The sequence below is a fragment of the Monoraphidium neglectum genome, assembly GCF_000611645.1.
Source record: "Monoraphidium neglectum strain SAG 48.87 unplaced genomic scaffold scaffold00623, whole genome shotgun sequence".
Classification (NCBI taxonomy): Eukaryota; Viridiplantae; Chlorophyta; class Chlorophyceae; order Sphaeropleales; family Selenastraceae; genus Monoraphidium; species Monoraphidium neglectum.
Window position 1 is genome coordinate 712 of NW_014013005.1, and position 22,168 is coordinate 22,879.

At 63.9% G+C, this 22,168-nt stretch overlaps 6 protein-coding genes across 6 annotated transcripts; 1 reads left to right on the plus strand and 5 right to left on the minus strand.

Moving 5' to 3' along the window:
* Window positions 1-211: 211 nt before the first annotated feature.
* On the minus strand, window positions 212-1,210 carry MNEG_4475 (seryl-tRNA synthetase; the record flags this gene model as incomplete). Its single annotated transcript, XM_014047044.1, has 2 exons — window positions 212-583; window positions 875-1,210. 2 exons carry the CDS (start codon window positions 1,208-1,210, stop codon window positions 212-214), a joined length of 708 nt encoding a protein of 235 aa, XP_013902498.1.
* Window positions 1,211-1,844: 634 nt separating this feature from the next.
* On the minus strand, window positions 1,845-6,166 carry MNEG_4476 (bifunctional polynucleotidephosphatase/kinase; the record flags this gene model as incomplete). Its single annotated transcript, XM_014047045.1, has 12 exons — window positions 1,845-1,970; window positions 2,323-2,646; window positions 2,831-2,902; window positions 3,221-3,284; window positions 3,546-3,695; window positions 3,937-3,990; window positions 4,154-4,244; window positions 4,425-4,536; window positions 4,784-4,865; window positions 5,126-5,259; window positions 5,409-5,457; window positions 5,733-6,166. The coding sequence occupies 12 exons, from the start codon at window positions 6,164-6,166 to the stop codon at window positions 1,845-1,847; spliced, it is 1,692 nt and encodes a 563-aa protein (XP_013902499.1).
* Window positions 6,167-7,152: 986 nt separating this feature from the next.
* MNEG_4477 (hypothetical protein) lies at window positions 7,153-8,630 on the plus strand (the record flags this gene model as incomplete). The annotated part of the gene is made up of 2 exons (XM_014047046.1): window positions 7,153-7,276; window positions 7,567-8,630. 2 exons carry the CDS (start codon window positions 7,153-7,155, stop codon window positions 8,628-8,630), a joined length of 1,188 nt encoding a protein of 395 aa, XP_013902500.1.
* Window positions 8,631-10,135: 1,505 nt separating this feature from the next.
* MNEG_4478 (hypothetical protein) lies at window positions 10,136-12,838 on the minus strand (the record flags this gene model as incomplete). The annotated part of the gene is made up of 6 exons (XM_014047047.1): window positions 10,136-10,837; window positions 11,021-11,158; window positions 11,401-11,480; window positions 11,732-11,933; window positions 12,202-12,464; window positions 12,712-12,838. 6 exons carry the CDS (start codon window positions 12,836-12,838, stop codon window positions 10,136-10,138), a joined length of 1,512 nt encoding a protein of 503 aa, XP_013902501.1.
* Window positions 12,839-13,615: 777 nt separating this feature from the next.
* Window positions 13,616-16,827, minus strand: MNEG_4479 (hypothetical protein; the record flags this gene model as incomplete). The annotated part of the gene is made up of 9 exons (XM_014047048.1): window positions 13,616-13,744; window positions 14,064-14,126; window positions 14,403-14,474; window positions 14,804-14,872; window positions 15,263-15,328; window positions 15,501-15,620; window positions 15,890-15,964; window positions 16,292-16,333; window positions 16,735-16,827. 9 exons carry the CDS (start codon window positions 16,825-16,827, stop codon window positions 13,616-13,618), a joined length of 729 nt encoding a protein of 242 aa, XP_013902502.1.
* A 1,471-nt stretch (window positions 16,828-18,298) lies between these two features.
* Window positions 18,299-20,741, minus strand: MNEG_4480 (hypothetical protein; the record flags this gene model as incomplete). The annotated part of the gene is made up of 5 exons (XM_014047049.1): window positions 18,299-18,475; window positions 18,753-18,905; window positions 19,636-19,914; window positions 20,155-20,281; window positions 20,530-20,741. The coding sequence occupies 5 exons, from the start codon at window positions 20,739-20,741 to the stop codon at window positions 18,299-18,301; spliced, it is 948 nt and encodes a 315-aa protein (XP_013902503.1).
* Between the last annotated feature and the right edge of the window lie 1,427 nt (window positions 20,742-22,168).

Genomic DNA, 22,168 nt, shown 5'->3' on the forward strand with positions numbered 1-22,168 from the left:
GGGCAGCAACTGCAGGGCGGAATGGGGGTGGTTAGTGCTGGAGTCGGTGTGCATGCAGCCGCAAGAAAGCAGGTGCCCGAGGGGCCCCGCAGCCGCCAGCTGCCGACACAGCCTATGCCAACATCTGCTCGGATTGCAGCACAGCGAGCTAGCTGCCGCACAGTCGCGCGCACTCCGGCCCTGCCGTCAGGCCTCCGTTCCAACCCCGCGGTCAAACCTTGGTCATCGCGTAGTTGACCAGCGCGAGCTCGAGCAGCGCCGCCGCGTTCTTCAGGTAATAGAACTTTGACCCCGACACCTCCGCCGCGGCCTCGAAATCCAGCAGGCCGAGCGCCTCACCCAGTGTCACGTGGTCCTTCGGCGCAAACCCGAAATCCCGCGGCACGCCGACCGTGCGCAGCAGCGTCGCGTTGTCCTCGCCGCCGGCCGGCACGTCGGGGTGCGTCAGGTTGGGCAGCCGCTGGCCCTCGACCTGCAGGGCGTTTTCGAGGGAGGTGAGGCGGGCCTCCACGTCTTCCAGCTGCTGCTTGAGGGCCTGGCCCTTGGAGATGAGCTGCTGCCGCGCGTCGGGCTCCAGCTTGCCCTGCCGAGTGTCGGGTTGAGCGCGGCAGGTGGGTGCAAGCAGTTGGTGAACAACACTTGCGAGTCGCCCATACTACACATGCATTATGTCGGCAGCTAGACACAGCAGCTCGATGGCAGGGCGCAGCCCCGACCCATGTGGCAGCCATGGATCGAGGCATGCCGGCAGTGGCGGTGCGGCACAGCAGTGCCGTTGCAGCACAGCGCGCCAAGCAGCGGCGATCGCTGCAGCCGCTGGGGGTGCACCCACAAAGCACATTGGCTAGAATATATTATCAGCCGTTCCCCACACCTTCATAGCCGCGCTGTTCTCGTTCCGACTGGCTCGCAGCGAGTCGCTCTCCTGCTTGAGCCGCGTGAATTCGTCGTACAGCTGCGCCACGCGCGCAGGATCCCCAGGGCTGTTACGGAGCTTGCAGTTGTCGGCAATCAGCTGCAGGTTGTCCCTGACAAACTTGAAGTCCAGGTTGGCTTTGAAGGCCGGCGCCACGGATGGCAGCGCCGTAGTGGCCACCTCGGCAACTGCATTGCTGCGGATCGACACGCGGCTGCTGGCGGGGCAGAAAGGCCGCAGGCCGCGGACGCCATGCCTGGCCCAGATCGCGGATTGGCTGCCGCAGAAAGCCATGACGCCCCTCTGCAGCATAGAGTGGGCTTGAAAGCCGTCGATGTTACACACACAACTGAATGATGTGCGTTGGTGTTGATCGTTTGCGAGCGAGGGGACGGTTGGCGGTGAAGCGCTGCAGGTGGCAGAGTGTTTGTGGGTGTCGCCGCCAGCAGGTGGCGTGGCATGCCTGTGTTAAAGCATGGATTTAGCAACTCGCATGTGCTTGCGGACGCGACCTTGCGCGAGGGCAGACTTGGCATACGGTTGACTGGTCAAACTAAGGCGCCAATCAGCAAGGAGCCTCTGCGCCCCCACACCCTGCGCACACGCCGTTGCGTCCTTCGCGACTCAGTCCGCACCCACGCAACACCCCCCCCCCACACACACACAACAGCCAATGCGCTTGCATTCTGTTGCTCCAGCGCCAGGCATGGACTCGTTGCGCGGTTGTGCCTTTACACTGCGCAGCGCCGCTGCTCATCGTCCCTGATCACCGCTCGTGGGAAAATGGGCAGGCCGAAATAGCGGAAACGGTTTCGTCGAACACACATCGCACAAACGCAAATGTACACACTGAACCTGTGCAGCCCCAAAACCTGAACCAGCAGCACAGCAAACCGCCCCTTGATGCACCGCCACCAGCCGCGCCGCGTCACAGGAAGGCTATCGCCGCCTCCTGCCGCTTGTTGCCCTCCTTGGCGATCGCCTCCCGCTTGGCAGCTGCCTCGGGGTCGGCGGCACCCAGCTCCACCTTGCCGGTTGTGAGGTACTCCTTGATCTGCAGGGTTGTGTTTGTGTGGCGGAGGGGGGGCATGTGGAGGGGGTGGCTGGGCAAAGGGGATGGTCCGCTGCACTAGTGTGGTTGTGAAAATGGGGGCGCTGCCTGCGGTTTGAGAGCGGCAGCTCCAACAGAAAAACGGGGTTGAGGCCCAGGGGGGGGGACACATCATGCAGCAGGTGGCTAGAGCCTGGGCGAGCCAGGCAACTCCAGCATTGTAACGATGAGCCAGTGGTGTGCATCCTTGCCTTGCGAAACTCCAGACCACCGCCGTGCGTGATTCGGGGCTCCCCCAAGCGCCCCTCCCCAAGTTGGGATGGCGCGGCTGTCATAGGACCCGCAGCGCGCGCACAACAGCGGCCAGCAGCTTTGGCCGCGGCACCAGGACCGGCAGCCGCGCACTGAGCAGCGGCGGGGCATGTACAGGCTGCAACACCGGATGCTGCTGCCAGGAGCTACTGCCACAGCCGCTGCCGCTGCAGGTAGATATGTGTTTGCAGCCGCCGATGCCGCGGCTGCATGGAACCATTGAAATGCTGCCGCCGCTTCCTTCGCCTCCAACCCCCCAGCCGTCCGCGGCGCCGCCAGGCCGCGGCCGCGGCCGCGGCCGCGCCGCTGCAGCCGCCGCAGCCGGCCGCCACCTGTCGCGGGGCGACAGCAGCAGCAGCGGCTGCGGCTGCGCGGCGCGGGTGCACGGGCGGCCGCGGTGGCTTCGCGTCAGCCCTCCTGCTTTGCACCTGACCCCTTTCCTGGCTTCAGCGCCCCTCAATCTCCGCCACCACCAGTCTGCACTCCACGAGGCATCACCACGAGCCCCAGGCCCCATGCGCCAACACACCGCGCACACGCGTGCCATTCACCTTGTCTACCGTCCCCTTGCCCACGCCTGGCAGCTTGAGCACCGCCTTGAGCGAGTCCAGCGTGATGGGGTCCTGGGGAGGGGTGCAGGGCGCCATCGCGCGGTTTTGGTGCACATAGAAGGCCGCGCCTTTCCAGGCGACCTGCAGACTCACTGCGCGTGTCGACAGACGGCTGTTACTCTCAGGCTCGGCCAGCGTTGGCAGGCACAGGAGCAGTAGCACTGGCGCAAAGCTAGCCGGCCGACAGCACGGACAGGCGTGGCTTGACGGTTGGATTGTGGCGGATACGGCCATAAACCAAGGGTCTGAGACAGCGCGCGGCTGCGCGTCCTTGAGGACCCCCAAGGGGAGGAAGAAGAGCAAAGGGGTGGGGTGAGCCCGGTGCCTCACTGAGAAGGTGGCCAGGCTGGTGACTGCCTTCTTCATGGCGGTGGCCTTCCACTTGTACTTGTCACTGGGGGGTGTTGAGGTTGAGGGGGAGGGTTTGAGATTTTGGGCGAAAGTCACATGTAACCTGTGTGTATCAGGCAGACCACACGTCTCAGGGGGTTGACTCACTGACAGGCTGGCCAGTGAGGTTCAAAAACACCGCCATTACCACCCTCCCCAAAACCAACACCCCCCATGATTGCCACCATGAAGCGACCACCATCAACCTCCACACCCGCCACAAACCCCACCGCTGTACCCTCTCCGACCACCACCACCCACTCACTCGCCACTGGTCTTGGCGGTGTCGAAGCACTCGTCTGCGTACGTGCTCAGGGCACTGAGCAGCTGCGCGTTGGGGCCCTCGCCCGCGGCCAGCGTCTCGCGCGCCGCCGCCCTGGCGCCCGCGTCCAGCGCCCGCTTGCCCTCCATGGCGCTGCGGGTCACCCCAGGCGCGTCGCAGTGGTGGGAGGGGGGCAAATCAGCGGGGGCGTGCAGGTGCGGGAACGCGCCATTGAGCAGGGGCGAGCAGGAGAAAGGCACGGCAGGGGGCTGAGGTCATTGCGGGGGGTCAGCTGCTGATGCATTGGCGGTGGGAGCCCTGCAGGTGTCGCCGCTTTGGCAAGATAGATCACTTTGATTCCCGGTTCGCGCCTGCGTGCCTCCGATTCACCCACCCGAATTCGTCATCCGGCAGCTTGAAGCTGATGCCGACCGCCTGAGCAAAGGCCCTGAGAGGTTTTGTCAATATTGCCGAGGCGTTTGGTGGGTTGGATTCGAAGTGCAAAGCACTTTGTATGCAAACGAGAGGATATGATAGGGTCACAAGCTATGTGCTCTCCGCAGGCGCCCTCCAAACCCCTGATTCTGATATCACCCACTGAGGCCACCCACTTGTCGCTGTCGCTGAAGTCCTTTATGCTGCCCGTCGCAGCGTCCGCCGGCCGCCCCGCCGCGTCGCCCACAAAAAAGGACTCGGAAAGGCCTGGCATGCGTGTTTTGAGGGAGAGCATGCAGGCGGGCGCCCTGGTTGACACACACGCTTCACTGCCGCCGGCGCCGCGGCGCAAAACTAGCACCCCTGCTTCCTGCTGCCACAGGAAAAGCAAGCCCTGAGTCCGCTAACAAAGCAGCCCTGCTGCACGTCTCATGCACGCCCGCTCACTGGGGGTGACGCCGCCGTTGCAGTTCTCAACCATGTAGCGCCACATGCCGGTCTCGGGCTTGCGGTACTGGTCGTTCTGGGGGGCCAGGAACACCTGCACAGGCACGTCCAGCTGCGGGCGCGGGCAGGCACGCGCGAAGGGGCCAGCCGTCTCGGCAAGGGAAGAAGCAGCACCGGTGCCAGTTTCAAGCGGGGCGAGCTCGGGGTCGCGTGCGGCTCATCCGTCGCGGATTGCAAGCACGCCTTTTTACCGGGTCAGGGATGTTTCGTGCCTGCAAACCCATCTTGCCAGCTGGTGCCTGAGGGCCAGGCCGCCCACACCCATGCAGAGCAAACCACCGCAACCGCCCCCACCCCACCTGCTCCACCACGGCCTCGACCCTCTTCTTGACGTTGTCTGCTGCCTTGAGGTCAACGGCAGACTTGATCTGGCCCTGGTTGCTGCGGGAGTCGAGGGGATGGGGCAGGAGGCCAAGGCAGTGGTAGAAGGCATGTGCTGGGAACCACGCGCAGCGCAGAGCGCGGGATGGGGCAGGGTGGCCGACCTGCGAGGCTGGTGCGTCGGGAGACAGCACCGGCACCTGCAGACTGAGTCACAAACACAATCGAGCCGTTGGCCGTGATGCAATCAATAGCAGACAAGCCAAACGTAGCTGTGGTCGGTCCATGGGCTTGCCACATCATATATCCAGATCACGCACCTGAAAATCACGATCTTGTAGCCGTCATCTGCGTACTCCTTGACCTTCTTGACCACGTGCTTGTTGTAGAACTTCCAGTCGGTGCTGTTGGCGGCAAACTGCCGACCCGATGCCGTGTTGATGAGGGTGCCGTCCTGGGGCAAGGGCCGCGATTGGCAGGTGGCTGTTGGGAGGCGATGAGATCCTGCAGGCGCACGCAAGGCAGCGCGCAGAGCTCCTTGTAGGGGTAGGGGGGAGGTTGAGGGAAGGGGTGCGACTGCTTGGTGCTCCCCATCGCCCTCACCAGGTCAAAAGCTGCGATCTTCTCGCCCGGCTGTGTTCCTCCAAAGTCCCTTCGTGACGAGCGAGCGGTGTGTCAGCGAGCGGTGTGTCAAGCGCAGCACGTGGGTTGGTTGTAGGGAGGGGCGCGGGTTGACCGCGGAAGCGTGCGCCTGAGTGGCCGCCGTCCGTGCCAATGCCGCCAGCTGTGCGTTGGTGAGACGGCGCAAGAGGGCAAGCGCCGCGGGATAGCCCAGCCCCTTTCAGGTGCGCCCGCTCCCCCCACACCCACAAACAAAACGAAGCATTGCCGCGTCTCGTCCCCTAGCCAGGTCGCACAAGAGCCCACCTCCAGATCAGGTTGCGCCCCTCGTAGCTCCAGGGGTCGTCCGCCTTGGGCTGGAAATCCTTCTTCTTGGCGGGCGCCCGCTTCTTCTTGGGCTGCTCGTCCTCGTGGCCGCCCTCTCCTTCCTCAGACCCATCGACAGCGGCCGCCTCCGCCTTTGCCGCGGGCGCCTTGCGCTTCGGCGCCGCGACGGCGGAGATCTTCTTCTTGGCGCCGGCCTTGGGCGCGGCTGCGGTCGCGGCCGCGGCAGGCTTCTTCTTGGCAGCGGCGGCCGCGGTGGGCTTCTTGCGCTTGGAGCCGCCAAAGTCGGAGTCGTCGGACGCGTCGGAGGCGCCGCCACCGGTGCTGCCTGCCGAGCCCTCAGACGCAGAGGGCTCAAACTCTGAGGGCTCCTCGCTCTCCGACTCCGACTTCTTGGCCTTCTTGCGGGGCGGCATTCTGGGTGATGAGGGGATGGTTGGCATGCAATGGTAGGGGAACACAGACAGGGCACGCATGAGACGCCGCTCCGCCCTTGGGAAGCAGGCGCTTTGGCGTGCAGCGCACAAGCTCACGGCTCTTGGGCCACCACAGAGGCACAGCTATCATACGGCCTGAAGTGAAGGCCCAACTGCTTTACGTCGTTCTTACCTGGCGGGATTGAGATCTAGTGCTCACAAGGCGCCGCGGCACTCGAACGGCGATACAAATGGAATGTCAAATCTAAGGTTTTTCTGCGGATGCTGTGAATAGGCGATCTGCAAGCATACGGACGAGATCATGCCGAAAGTCACCCAGTGACCCGCCATTTTGTGACCTCGCTGTAAACACGCAGTCTGCCGTGTATTGTACGTGACGCAGACTGTATTATTCTTTAAACGCAATGTCTTATGTCGTTGAACGAAGCTCCTCTACCCGACAACCAAAATGCTGCCGCCCACGAGTGGCCCCAGCCTGATCCGGCTGGAGGCGTGGCGGAGCAGCATCAGACGCCAACCGCGATGTGGCGAGCTGGTTTGCTGCGCGGCGAAGAAGGGGAAGAAACACTTAGCTAGTGGTGGCGGTTCGCAGGTGCGGCGGCGCTGCCGCGGTCCTTGTGTTTTTTGACCGCATGCGCCATGGGCAACAGCGGCAGCGCCACCTCAGGAACAGAACTAGCAGGGATTGATAGTTCTCGCACAAAGGCGCGCGTCCATGTTCTGTGCACCCTTCCGCCGGTGCGGTGCCATCACAGGGCGACGGTGGCGCTGCGCCCGGTGGCGCGCCCCCGCCCCCGCCAACCATCGCGCCACCGCTGCGCAAGTCGTCCCGGCCGCTGCTGCGCTCCTCTTTTCGCCGGCGCAAGAAGACCGCCGACGAATACAGAGCTGAGCGGCAGGCGCAGGAAGAAGCTTCGCAGGAAGCCTCCCAGGGCCTCACCCTGTGGCTGGACAGCCCTGGGGACATGCTAGAGGCACACCGCGGCGGCGCCGGCGACGTCAGCGGCGGCAGTGCCGCGGCGGGCGCGGCCCGCGGCGGCAGCGGCGGCCAGCAGCCCCAGGGGCCCAGAAGGCTCCTCATCATTGATGGTGGGGGGCGCAGGATGAGGGCACACCAATTGGGGCGCGGCAGGCCTTGGCTCGGCCCGGACTGCCTCGCCGCCCGCGAGAGGCGCGCCCATCTTCTCTGCACCGCAGCCAGCAGCCTGCTCGACCAATGCGTATAACATGCTGCTGCGCACCCACCCCTGTATTACGCACATGAGTGAACCTTTCAGCCACTGCCACAATCGCGACCCCTCACTCCATTGGCGGGCAAGCTCACTGCCTCGCTGACCCTGTATACACGTGCCCCTCGCCCCCAAATCCCCCCCATGCAGGCTACAACTTCCTCAACGCCAGCGCCCGCTACTCATCCGACGCCAAGGCCGGCCGCCTGGCATCCGCGCGCGACCGCCTGCACTCAGACCTGGGGGCCCTCGTCGCTACCTCCGGCGGCGGCCGCGCCGCGCTCGTGGTGTACGACGCGATGGGCTTCGCCGGCGCGGCCGGCGGCGCCGCCGGCCGCGTGCTGGAGCGCGCCGTGTCTGACGCCATGGAGCGCGTCGCGTCGCGCTTCCCGCCGCACAGCGTGCCGAACGCGGAGCGGCTGCGGTCGATGGCGGTGCAGGAGCTCGGGGGGCCCGACGGGTTTGATGATTTTGAGGGCGGCGAGGAGGTCCGGGTCGCGCCGGGCGTGAGCGCCGTCTTCAGCCGCGGCTGCGAGGCGGACACCTGGATACTGGAGGAGCTCGCCGACGCGTCCGCGCCCGACGCGCGCGAGCGCGCGGCGTGGCGGCGGCGGCGCGGCGGCGCGGTGGAGGGCGTCGCTGTGGTGTCGGACGACAGGCGCGTGCAGGACGGGGTCCTGTTTGCGGCGATGGAGGCGGCGGCGGCCGCGAGCGGCGGCGGCGGCGGCGAGGGCGGCGAGCTCGGCGGCGGCGGCGGCGGCGGCATGTTCCACGGTCCGGGCGCGCCACCGTCGCTAATGGCGTGGGGGTGCTCTGAGCTGGACGCGCAGCTGGACGGCGCGCAGGCGCGCGGGCGCGGCGGCGGCGCGTCGGCTGCCTGGGCGCAGCTCGCGCTCGGCGGTGGCGCCGCCTTCGCGGCCACGGGCCGCGCAGCTGGGGGCAGGGGCGGATACGGCAGTGGCAGCGACAGCGACGGCGGCGGCTGGCCGGACGGTGACTATGATGATGCGAATGATGCAGCCACAGATCATAGTGTTGATGCCGCCCCACAAATCGGGGTCCCGGCCGCAGCGGCGGACGTGTCTCACGCGGAGGCTCTGCTGACGCCCGACGGCGTGGCAGCCCTGTTAATCGAGAGGGGCGACGAGCTGGCGGCGGCGGACGCTGACCTGGCGGCGCTGCTGGGGCTGGACTTGGGGGGAGACCTAATTTGAAGCAATCGAGGTAGAGCAGCACCATCAAGACCTGCCTGCAGATGCGAAAAGCTTGTGTGACTGACATCCCTCTATGGTCTCTGCACAGAGTAGGATGTGAGCCTACGGTCCGGTTTTCTTTGCTGTACAGGGTTTATATGCTCCGTGTCGCAGTAAAGGCGGCTGCAGGGTAGTTTTGACATCATGTTATCCTGATGGTGGGAAGCGCACTCCTTAGCAGGCCTTGCTTGTTTTGCACCCAGATAGGGTAGGCAGGCTCATCTCACTGTCACTTGGGCGCTGCATTATGTTGCCGGCGGTGCGCCCCATTGTCACTGGCTGGCTACTGCACGTGACCGCGAGCGTGGGTGCGTGAAGGGTGTGTTGTGGTTTGTATGATGCCACCTCTTGCAGTTTGCGCCAATGGATTTCTTCCGAATGAAAGATTGCCATCATATAAACCCACTGCAGTCATCCAAGTGACATCAGTCGAGGTGTAATCCCCACCTGCCTTGACACAGCATGGGTTCAACGCGGCCTCGCCAGCCGCTGCATTACAATGGGTGCAGATGGTATACAGCCACCTTTGACCAGTCGGTGCCGGCCAGCCTCTTATGCTGCAGATGATGCGTGGTTCATGTGCAAGGGGACTCGCAATGGGTGGCTGCCCATGAGAGAATTGCATGTTGTGAGCGAGGGCCGCCCTTCCGTCACAGGCGCATTGCCGACAGCCAGCTCCGCATCAGAAGGCTGCAACTGCACACGGCACCGCCTTGGCAGCTGCCCGCCCAGCCCTACATCTGGAGGCCAGAAAAAACGAAACTCGCATGAAAGCAAAGCAAGCGGCGCCATGAAATCACCAGCAGCACCGGCTTGGACGAGAGTTGATCGCAATTATGGGGGTCAGGGGTTGCGTCAGCATTGCATGGCTGATCCCAACGCAGTCTGGATGTTTGTGAAACTGGCGTTGTGCGTCAAAAGTGGTGCGACTGTTGTATTGGGCACAAGTATGCCAAATCAGACCTTTCCATGGGGCATGGACGCAATTTGATGCCCAATGGGACGCCGAAGAAGCACCGGCCCCATCCAGGGGCGGGCTCTCAAGCGGCAACACCGCCGTCTCGCCGCCACACTCCGCCGTCGAATTGCTCACAGGCAGGGCAAGTTCTTGCTGCGTCGCCCGGGCAGCTGAATGGGAGTGGATGGACAGACATAGCGCCCAAGCAGGCACGCATTGTGTGCACCACAGTGATGGCCCCGCTCGTGCTGGGGGCGCCGGCACACCTTCATCGCAGCGATGCGAACTGGGTGGGTTCCAGGCGCTTGAAATTTCCGGCCAAACGTAACCTACAACCTTGACATTTAGCGTATTCGTGCGACAAACATGCAAACACGCAGCAGGCCGCCCGGCCCCCGGCCGCCCGACGCTCTGGTTTGCTGTATCGATTCGACGCATCGGCACGTGCGACCGGCCCAGTGTACGCGGTGGATCGCGGCCACGCCGGATAAAAACTTCCTGCTGCCTCTCACAGCGGCACCGAGCTGCCGTGCAGTTGGACTGCACGTGCTTTCTCTGCAGCCTCGCGCTCCCACTTTGCCTCCCGGCGGCGCACATGCCACAAGACTGCGCCCGCCGCGAGAGCACCGGCGCCCAGCGCACTTGTCACCACAGCCATCGCCACCTTGACCTTCTCACCACTGCCTCCGCCGCCGTTGCCGCCGCCGCTGTCGCTGCTGACGCCACCGCTGCCGTTGTCGTTTGCAAAACCACTCGCGGCAAAGACGCCGCCGCGGCCCCTGGCCCTGGCAGCGACGCAGGCCTCCATTTGGGCGTTTTCACACACCGTGCACCAAGTGCCTGCGTCGTCGATCGCCGCGCCGCCGTACGCGCGCACAAACGCGGACAGTTCGCACGCGCCAGGGCCCGCCAGCGCCTCCGCCGCGTCCACGTCGCCGTTGGGCCGCACGCCGCCGGGCGACGCGCACTGCGGCAGCGGGACGGGCATGTAGCCCTGGCCGGGGCCGTCCTGGTAGAGCATCCTCACGGCCAAGCGGCGGCTGGAGGGGTCAAAGTGGAGCTCGAACGCGAGGGCGGACGACGTGGCCGGCAGCGTGGCCAGCCACGGGAGCTGTGCGGGCGTGAGGGCGGTGTCGAGGGCCATGGCTGACAGGAGGGCGAGCTGCGTGTTGTAGTGCGCCGACACCAGAAGAAGCCGGCCGAGGCGGGTCTGAGGGCGAGGGGGATCGACGCGGGTTGTGATGGTGAGGTGCGCTAGACGTAAGGCAAGCAGAGGCGCATCATAACGTTGATGGAATAGGGGTGCTGCGGCTGAGTGGTGAGCTGCACACGCGACATGCCCGCGCAAAAGCGCACACGTGCAGGCCGTCACGAATCCTGCCCCCACACCCACCTTCTCTCCTTTGAGCAGGTGCTGTGCAGCTGCCTGCAGCCGGCCAATGAGGTCCCCCAGAAGGGGGCCTCCCAGGCTGTTGCCTGTCAGGTTGGACCGCATCTTGGCGGTTTCCAGCCAGTCCGCTATGGATGCCACCTGGCAGGTGCGTGCGCATATGGACGTGAGGGAGCACGGGCGTTTCCAAGGGCCAGGGCCACGGCTTGGCGACGGGCTCGCAGCAACTGCAGCAGCAGGCGCCCCAATGCGCCAGCCCGCACGACGTGCGCCCTGCCACCTGCAGTGAACGCGCAAGGCATGCTCGCAAACCCCGGCCGTGCACAGGTGCCTCGCGCGTGCGCGTGCCGCGTGCGCTTCTTTGCTGGCATCGCCACGCCCACCTGCTTGAACTGCGCGTCGGAGATGGCCGGCATGATGTCCCCCGTGCCGTAGTTGCGCCACACGTTGAAGGCATCGTACACTTTGGTGGGGCAACAGGTGGGGATGCGGATGGGGGGTCAGACGTCACCCGTAATCTGCTGGTCAAACGATTCATGCAGAAGACAAAGCCGTGGTAGGGACAACCACCAGGCGACTCGTGCCAATCAAGCAAACATATACACGCTCACATGCACGCGAGCACACACACACACACACACACACACACACACACACACACACACATGAGCTCGCGCAAACACCCACATGCACGCACACATGCAGACCACCCACCATTCCACCAGTTGACCAGCGACACATTGAGCTGTGGCTCCAGCTGAGCAAGGCCCTCGCGCACACCCCTGGTGGCCTCCTCCTTAGCAGCAAACTCCTGCGACTTATACCAGGCTGCCAGGCGGCGCTGGTAGGCCTCGCACTTGGTGTAGGCGCGGATGAGCCAGTCGTTCGCGTCCGGGACCGTGTAGATGGGCGGGGTCTGCATGCAATTGTGAGGTGCACGCATGTGCGTGCGTGCATGCGCGCGTACGCATGTGTGTGTGTGTGTGTGTGTGTGTGTGTGTCGTGTGTGTCGCGAGCAACCACCTCCTGGCCGCCCCGTTGTGGCCCTCCCTGCCTTGCTGACTGCAACCTCACGCCCACAAGCACCTGCAAGCAACCCCACTTGTCGCAAACGCAGGCACACCGTTGTAATGCGAAACCACACCCTGAGTCAAACCTACGCATGCATGCATGCACGCCCGCACCTGCGCAAGGACGACGTCCACCTGGGGGCTCATGCCCAGCGGCGCCCGCGGCACGGCTTGCAGGGGAAACACGCCGCTCAGGAACGCGGTGGCCGACCTCAGGGTGCGGTCCAGTGCGCTCGACCGCGCGAGCGTGTTGAAATTGCTGAACCCGACGCCCTTTGCGTTGACAATGCCGTAGCCCTCTCGCCCCTCGGAGGCTAGGCAGGTGAGGGAGCGGTTGCAAGCGGGGTGCGCCAGGTAGCGCACGCGGAAGGCCTCGCCTGCGCCCGATGGTGTACGCGCACGTGTGTGTGTGTGTGTGTGTGTATGTGTGTGTGTGTGTGTGTCTCCGGGGAAGGAGAGTACGATGCGAGGTTCATGATTGACCATCCGGCAGCCCAACGGAGCTGGTGGCGGCAGGGCAGTGTTGCGAGCAGGCGACCGCCACGGTAGGGACCGAGGTCTGAAGCAACTGCGCTCTGCACTGCGGCGCTGCGCCGTGGGCCCTTGGAGGGGCGCGGCACCCACCTGCGGCCCGGCTGGCGGTGATGCCTTGCGGCAGCAGGCTGGGGCCGCCTGTCGAATCGTTCTCCTGCAGCTCTGCATCTTTGGGCAGCACGTTTCGTGCGCCGTGGCGCGTCACGACATACACCATAACTACATCGGCTGCTGCAAGCTGCAGCACAGATAAGGCCAGCAGCAGCAGTGTCGCGAGCGCAGGCAGCGCGAGCAGGCGCTCATTCTGCCTGCGAGAACGCGCAGCGCTGCACGCCTGCCGCTGCATGGCAGCTTTATGAGACCGCACCGACACCATAGCAAATCTGATTGCGTGGCTTTATTGGTCGTTGTCCTCCGTTTCAGAAGTATGTAAACGACATGTTCAGATCACATGCGGGCTTCTTGATGCCGACGTTACAGTGTTTGCAATGCGTGTAATGTTCAAAGATGTACGGACTACATAGGCATTATGTCCCGTATGTGTCAGTCTGGGCTTTGCGTACACGCGGCGGGCTGCATACGGTGCCGCTCTGGTGACTCTGCACAATGCCGACCTGTGTCGATTCCCACGCTGCCTCCTCAAGCGACGCCTTGTGCACATGCTGCACTGTCTGTCATCCACGTGCCTTCCTTCACTGCTTGCTGCTTGCTGAGCTACCGCTGCAGGGACAGGTGTTTTTGAGCTGCCCGCTTGCTTGCCCAGGCTGTGTGGGGAGACCAGCTGGTGCTCACAGACGGCGCGCCCTTGCGGCATCAAACTGCAGCATCAAATTCCATTACACTGCTGCCCCTCCGGTGCGCGTTGAAAGCGCTACTGGCGGGGCCACAGCCCGCGCTGGCTGGGTGCCACCCCCTCGCGCCAACGCCATCCCTGGCCCTCGCACGTGCCAAAACCAAGGTGTCGAGCACAACTCAAAACTGCCCAACCTCCTGCCTACTTCAAAACCTCCAGCTCCTTGTCAAAGTCCTGGCTGTCCACGAAGACATACTTGTAGCCGTCAGGGTCCGTGCAGGCCACGATCTTGGTCCCGATGCCAGGCACAGGGCCGGGCTCGCGCGTGATCTGGGCGCGTTTGAGTGCGCACGTGTAATTTTGGTGTGTGTGCGTGTGTGTGCGCGTGTGTGCGTGTGTGTGCGCGTGTGTGCGTGTGTGCGTGTGTGTGCACGCGTGTGCGCAGATGTGCGTGTCTCAAGCAGAAGCGCACGTGTGTGCGGGAGCGTACACGCATCAGCAGGCTAGCTGCTGTGCACGTGTATGCAAGAGCAGGTGACTGCAATAACCACGCATGCATGCCAGCAGCATTCATGAATGCATCGCCCACGTTGGTCGAATAAATCGACGCACGCCATTGGTCAGGCGTCCTCCCCAGCGGCCCACGCACCGAGCCGCCCGCAGCCCTGATCTGCTCGGCTGTCTTGTACACGTCGTCGGTGCTGATGGCGATCTGAGGGTCACAAGGCAGGGCCGCGCGCGTGTGAAGTCGCCAGGGCAGCGGACCAACCATTATCAACACGCAAAAATGCACGTATCCGCCGCTGCAGCGCCCCCTAGCCAAACACATATGCGCGGCTGATCGTCACCATGCGCAGTGCTGCGCCCAGGACGTCAGCCGCCGCCACGCGATCCCCCATCTACGCCCCCGCCCCCTGTTTCCGCCCGCCGCCATTTCCCACTCAACCCCCTGCTCTAGGCTCATCAGTCCCTTTCAACCCAGCCCCACCTGCGCGTAAGCGTTGCCCTTGGTGTACTCGGTCTTGCCGTAGTTGTATGTGAGCTCAATGACAAGATTGTCCTGCCAGCCATCCCAGGCGGCCGGGGGTGCGGGCAGAAGGTTCAATTCGGCAGTGCCTCGCCACACGGGAGACCGTGGCCGTCCGTTTGAGACACACACAAGGTGGCACATGGCTGTGGACGGCAACGGGCCCGCCGGGCACGGGCCTCTGGCCCCCCGAGCGCACCCTATTGGGGACAGCCCTCTGCGGGTCCGAACCCCTGGACAGGACAGGGGCTCAACACCCGCATAGTACCCAGGCAATCACGTCACCGCCTGCGCCAGGCCGCAGTGTGGATCAGCTGCTGCCGGCTGCGTGCATGAGCCTTTGTGAACAGGCTTTCCCGCACCTCCTCAGGCCCGTAGCCCACGAAGCCCAGGGTGTACTTGTACTCAGGGTTGTCACGCTGGCGCAGGACCTGCGGGCAATGTGCGTGCGTGCACGATTGAGGTGTGTGCGTGCATGCAGGTGTATAGTGTGTCCGTATGTGTGTGTGTGTGCCGCGCATGCAGGTGTGTGTGTGTGTGTGCGTGTGTGTTTGTACGTGTGTGAGAGTGCGTGTGTGCGTGTGCGTGTGCGCACGCTGGCGCGTGCGATGGCAGAGAACTACTTGAAGATGACGCACAAGCAAGTTGGTTGGGGGACGGGCGCACAGCGACAGAGAGGGGTGCGCCAAGGTTGGCCAGCAAGCCTTGCCATCCCATGCTGTGCATGCTGGGTCCATCTGTCCATGCAGCTGCCAAACAGGCGGCCGTGCGTGCGGGGCACGCCACTCAGCCCAGCGGCGCCGCGCCCATGACGTCATCACCTGCATGCCCATGACGTCACGGTACCAGGCGGTGGACTTCTCCAGGTCGCCGACGCGCAGCATGACCTGGTTTCAAGAGGCGATGTGCGGCTAAAAATCAGATGATGGCAGCATGTGCTCATTGTCAACACTGTGTTGTGCGTCTGATGGAGGGCGGGCGGCCACTGCTTCTGTCTGGTGTTGCTCCTTCAGCCCTCACGGCAGGGGGAGGTAGGAAAGGAGACTGCCAGCGTCCCACCTGGCAGAGGGGCTCGGCCGTCTGCTTGCGCTCAATAAGTTCCCACTTGTAGCCGGTGGGGTCCTCCGCGAAGGCGATGACCGTGTTGCCGCCCTTGACAGGCCCCGGCTCGCGCGTGATCTGGGGTCAAAGGGCGGGCGGTCGTGGCCGGATGAGGCGCTGCGAATGCGTGCAGAGTAAGCATGCCTTACAACAGGAGAGCGGGACCCACACGGACAGGCAGGCAAGCGGCATTGGCAACAATGGGAGCGGAAAGTCCTTGCAGCACACCGGCAGGCGGCTGCCCAGGCCGCATGAGGGCCATCCCCGAACCCCCCCCTACCCCCCCCCCCCCGGGGCTGGCGCTGGCCGTGCTGGTGGCCCATCCCTGCTCATGTCATCAGCCGCACCTTGCCGCCACCAGCGCGGATGGTCTCTGCAAGCTTGTACACATCGGGGGTGGCCACGCCAAAGTGCCCAAAGCCCTGCGCAAGTGGTGTCGCAACAGGAGGGGCGTTGGGATGCAGTCGAGGCCATGGCGACGGCGGCCTGTCACCCAGGTCGCGCACCCAGGTCGCGCAGACGACGCAGGTGCAGCGGCATGTTTGCGGTGTGTCACATCGTGCGACCGACGCACACGGGGCAAGCAGACAACCAGTGATTTCAACACCCTCGCACCAAGGCCAGGCCGCTGCCATGGTGTGCTAGTCCAGATGGTGCCCCTCAGGTACGCCCGACCCACTGGATTTGCACTTGCAGCCTTAATCTTATCCCTAATGGCACGCTGACGGGCAGTGACGTCACCGCCTCACCTCTCCAATGTCGTACGAGTCAACACCGTAGTTGTAGGTCAGCTGGCAGCCGCACGCGAGACGACAGAGGGAAGGCGGGGAGCGGTGATTGACTAGTCAGGGGCGTTGTCAGCTGGGATCCAACCGAGGCAAGTGCGGATCGTTTTGCATGTAACCCAAACTGTACAGGTGGGATCCTGCCCCACCGCGCTCCATGTGTTTAGGCGGTCCTGCGCCTCTGATGCAGAGAACATCTGGCGGTCTCACAGACAGCCACAACCGAATTCCAACAAGCAAGCGAGCCCCTTTAACATCGCTAGCCCTTCACTCAAACCACTCGACCTAGTCGGCCTTGGGGGGGCAGAAAGGGGCGCCCCTGCTGGCCTGTGAGCTTGTAAAGTCGCACCACCCCTCCTGCCGACTGTGGATACCCCTACACCACCCTCAAAACCGGAGGCGCCCACCTCCAGGGCGAAGCCCTTGTCCTCCGTGTTGTACCCCAGGAAGGCGTTGCTGTACTTGCCCTCGGGGATGTCGCGGAAGCGCAGCAGCTTCATGCCCAGCAGCTTCGTGTACCAGTCGATGTGGGACTGGTGCAGTGGATGGAGGGGGTGCAAGGATCCGATTTGGTATGGTACGTGAGGGCTGGGGCGCGTGGAGGGGCAGATGGTGCGGAGAAGCAGGGCCACAGGGGCGACGGTGGATCTGAAGGGCAGCCGCGGAGCACAGTGACAGTGGCGCCAGCGGTGGAGCGGCCATGGACACCTCTAAAGGGGGTGCGCTGACGCACAGCCGCTGTCGCGAGTGGTATCGCGACCCGTCGCTGCCGCTGTTCCGGCCTGTGGGGAGCGGCTGCCTACCACTGTCGCTCACTGGAGTCATACATGCTCTACAATGCCCGTTGCATGCACCAACTCTACGCCTCAGACCCATCCTGCAATGATTGGCACCTTCCACCCCAACACTAAAGGATTGCCGATGATGCTGGCACCTGCATGTCTGTTACGCGGTAGACCACGTGCAGCATGCGCCGCTTGTCCTCCTTCAGCCAGTCAGATGATGCGGATGCCATTGTCCTGACAACAGGGCGGCTGGAGACGAGGATGGGAGCGGCGGCGGCGGGTGATGAGTGGTGTTTGCATCAGAGAGCCACGCAGTGGTGTGGGTGGCAGCGCCCAGTTGGACGAAGCTCATTCGCCCGCAGTCAACGCTGATGGACTCATCTACACTTGCCTGCTGAATCCGAAGGGGCGGATAACGCGGGCAGCTAGCATTGCAGCGATCAAACTGTGATGAGCGATCTGGACAGCTCGGCAACGCTTGCTTGCTCTCAAACAAAACGTGAATAATTTCACTCAAATCAATCCGCGGAGCGCACCCGCGCAATCGTTGTGGCAGAATGACCTTTACGAGACACGTTAGCACCAGGTTCTCCTGATGCCAAGTTTTGCTAGGCTGTATGTATAGAGGTTCAAAGAATCAAGGATAAGCTTGTGCCAACATTAGCTGGCCCGCACTTGCACTGAACGAACGATGTAGTCAACACGTGTTGACCTGGTGCATGTTGCAGCACAAGCGACAGTGCACTAAGGTACGCCCCTGACCAGCCATGACCGGGGACCTGCTGCGGAAAGCGCCTTGCCAACCGCATTTACTGTTGGGCTTGCACCATGCCTCAACACCTGACTGGATCCTCGTTGTGCGTGTGGTGAGCAGCATCGTGTGCACACGCACCGTTAGCAGCCAGCCACCTCGTTTTCAGTTGCGACAACCTCCGCAGCCCCACGGCAACTCCTGCAAGACCACTTGCCGTGTCGCGCTGGAAGCGCATCCAAGCCGTTTCATTGGCAACTCTGGCGCAATGTTTGGCCCCGCTGCAAAGCATTTGCACATTTCGGCTGATTTGGCGCTTGCGTTTGCCTCTGATGGGCTGCAAGCTCACCAAGCTTGTCTTGGCCCGTACGACTGAGGCAATTACACAAATATGTGCGATCCCTTCAAACATGGTGCTGTGATCACTGCAAGTCATCACGTGATGGGTATGACCACCTTGCCCACGTGCCGCCCGGCCAGCATGTAATCAATGGCATCGGCCACCTGGTCAACCCCCTTGAAGCCGTGGCTCACATCAGCCCAGGCCACCAGGTGGCCAGTCTCGTGGAGGTCAAACACTCGCCGCTTGCACTGCCGAATGGCCCGTGGATCCTGTGGGATGGGCATGAGCATGCGGCAGGGCGGGCGAGGGGGCGGGCCCAAGTCGTGCAGGTGGGTGAGGCAAGAGCAGGGGCGCTTTGCATACACGGCGTGTTGCAAGTAGAACGCCCATGCCTAGCCTCTGCGGTGGTGCATGTAAGTAGCATGACACATGTAAACATCGCAAAGAAGTCACCTGCCCCAGTGCAAATTCGGCCACCTCAGCCGTGCGCGCGAGCCATGCAGGCCCCAGACTGTCCAGGCCTCATGTTGGCAGCCAGTTCCTCACCGAGGGCCAGACCTGGCCTATCACCCTCCGCCCCCCCTCCAGCTCGGTGGCCTTGCCGCCCCAAAACAGGGCGTCCAGGGAGACACCGTCGGGGCCGGCGCTGACAGGGGTGCCCGGGGCCAGGGCGTGGGGGTACTCAGAAATGTAGCCGACCTGCATCGTGCGGTGGCCGGTTGGTGGCGTGGTTGCTTCGATGGACGGTTGAATCATTGTCCGGTGGAGACGGTGGCGCCAAAGCAACCACCAACGGGTCATGTGCAGGGGCAACCGTGGGTGGAGCTGGAGCAACATTCTGCAAGCATGGGGCCCAACTCCAGGCCGCGACGCAGCCGGGACTGGGGGACGCCCCCCGCCTCAAGAGGCGCGGGAGATGTCATCCCGCTGCAGCTGCGGCGCAGGGGCGGGCGGGCACGCGTGGAGGCTCCGCCAGAAGGCGCACACCTGCAGCAGCCGCCCGTTTGGCGCCAGGTGTGATAGCAGGGTGTGGCGCAGCGCCCCTCCCACCCCCTCGTACACAATGTCCAGGCCGCCTGGGCACTCCCTAGACAGCGCAGCCCCCACATCCTGCAGAAGTGGGTTGTCACCGGTGAGCACGCATGGTCGGAGCGCAGGCGGCGCGAGCAGGCAGCGCTGCAGATGCCTGCAGTACCCACCCCTGCCTCTTCGAGCCGCCATTTGTGTCGTGCTTTGGCAGGGCCATTGTATGCAATCCCCATCCATTCTAGCTGCAAAATAGCGGCGTGAGAGGGCTGGTCGGCGCCGCATCACAATCTTGGACCCCCTTTCTATGATCGCGGTCCATGTGGGTCCGACGAGTTTCAAACCTCACCTCTGATCTGTGACAAATCACCACATCGGCCCCCAGCTGCCTCAGCCGATCCACCTTCTCAGGCGACCCAGTAATCGCCACCACCTTTGCCCCCGCCAGCTTTGCGAGCTGCACGCCAAAGTGGCCCGTCCCCCCGGCCGCCGCGGTGACGGCGACCGTGTCCCCGGCCTTGACGCCCGCCGTCGCCTCGAGCGCGCAGCAGGCGGTGACGGCCGACAGGGACAGCGCGACCGCCTCGGGCGTGGCCGCGGGTACGGGGGTGCACATGAGCGCCTTGGCGACTGCGAACTCTGAGAACGCAGCGGCGCCGTTGCATGTCACCGCCTGGCCGACCTGCACAACCGCGTGATACGAAAACACGATCCAAAGGGCATTAATAGGCTAGTCAAGTGAGCTGCAAGATAGCTGTATCACAGGAGGCAAGGGTGCCTCGGTGGTGATAGCCCGCGGTCAGGCTTGCGGCGTCGCGCTGGCCACTGGATGCAACTGCGTGCGGGCCGCGTTTTTGCGACCAAGGCGAGGCATCGCCATATAGTATTCCCCCAGATCCCATCCTGCGGCAAGCCGCCCCACCTGTAGGGATGTGACGCCCTCTCCCAGCGCGACCACCACGCCGGCGCCCTCGGCCCCTAGCGGGAAGCCCTCCTTCTCGCAGTTGCTGGAGAATGCAAACTCGCCGCGCACGCGAAACGTCTCGCAGCTGCGGGTGGGGGCACGGCAGCGGTGAGGGTGAGGCTGGGATGGTCCCTTGATAAGGTCCAGCGGCTCGCTTTCGTAGGCTGCAATGCATGGCCACGCAACATGGAGGCAGCTACACGCTGGAGAGGGTGCACGCACCGCAGTGCTTGATCGCGCCGCCGGCCATGAGCGAGCGCCCGGCTGGCTGCGGTGGCTGCTGCTAGTGCCACAACGAGCGCGGCTGCCAGGGCTGCCGTAGCTACCGCTCACCCGCCGTTGATGCCAGCATGCGAGATGCGAATGAGGACCTCCCCCGGGCCGGGGAGCTGTATGGGTGTGTCCACGACGCGCGCCACCTCCCGAAACGACGCCCCGCAGCGCTCCGCCACCAGACGTTTGTATGTTAATGGCAAAGGCGCGGTCGCAGGCGCCGCTGCTGGCGCTGGCGCGCCCGAGGCCGTGTCTGCGGCCAGCGCTGCCATTGATGTGCGTGGGCGGCGAGGAGCCAAGCGGGATGCAGCGCGGTCAACCAGCAAGCTTGGGCACGGACTGCCTACACGGCTGGTCAACATGAGGAGTTTCTTTGTTAAGCTGATTGGTGCCCCGCAGATGTCGAAGCTCGTGGACTGGAACGCTTGTCGGGTGTTGTGATGACTGTGGCGACTGGGGCTACGGATATCTTTTTTTGTTAGTTGCAGTGCGTTGATTGTCATCGAATTGGCCTGTGATGTGCGTAGATCGACTCTTGTCACCCTGATCACTCGCCGATCATCAGGATGCGTTCGCATCTGATGTCCTTTGGACCAGCAGGAGCAGCATTTAGGCATCTTTTGCGCCGCGAGGGATGGCTTGTGGGCTCCGGCGCCATCAGTACTGGTGACAGCGCAGCGGCAGGAGCAGCAGCACGAGCGCAGCCATACCAGCCATGCAGCGGCGGCGCACGGCCCATGACCTCTTGTTGGAGAGACACCGCGGCCAGCACCAGCGAGACGGCATTCTGTGGCGCAAGCAGCAGCTGCAGCAGTGGGATCCACGCGGAGCGGCAATCCAGCCAAGCCCCGCATGGCAGCTTTATTGGGCACCGCCCATTCCACAGCAGCGTTTGCCATGGCGGCATCAGCGTGGCCGGCAGCAGCAGCAGCGGCGAGGGCGGCCGCGGTCTGCAGGGGCGTCGGATGGACCCGAGCGCAGACGAGCTTCGGGCGGCGTTTGCGCACTGCGCATCTTTGGTGAGATTCCTGGGGGCAAATTTGCCAGGTGGACGCAACCCAAATGGGAGCTGTTTCCGAGGCGACCCTGCCGGGCCAAAATACCCGTGCCGCCCAACACGCCCGCCCTCCGCACCGCTGATGTGGCCCCTGCAGCACTACCCTCTGCGGCTCCCACGCGAGTACATGCGCGCGCGCTCACATGTCACACGCACACGCGCGCGTGCACACACACACACACACACACACACACACACACACACACACACACACACACACACACACACACACGCGCGCGCGCACATGTGTACGCACACATCTTATCGAACGCCCTCATGACGCACACAATACGCACGCAGTCCCCTCACCCCTCCACTCGCTCACGCAAACCCGCAGGTGAGCCAGCACGACGCAGAGAGCCTCTCCTGGGTGATGCAGCTGCCCCGGGACCTGCGGGCGCGCGTGCTGGCGCTGAGGGCCTTCAACCTGGAGAGCCTGATGGTGGGGGAGGCCGTGAAGAGCAAAGAGAAGGCGCTGGCGGCCATTAGGTGCGTCGGGTAGTTTGGGCAGGGGGCTGGGAATAGTTGTGGAGGCGGTTGCGCTTGCGTTTGGGCGGGAGGGTGGCGGTGGAGGGGGTTGAGATGCAGCGCAGGCGCAGGCGGTGTTGAGGGGTGGGGGGCATGAACGAGTAGGGAGGGGGC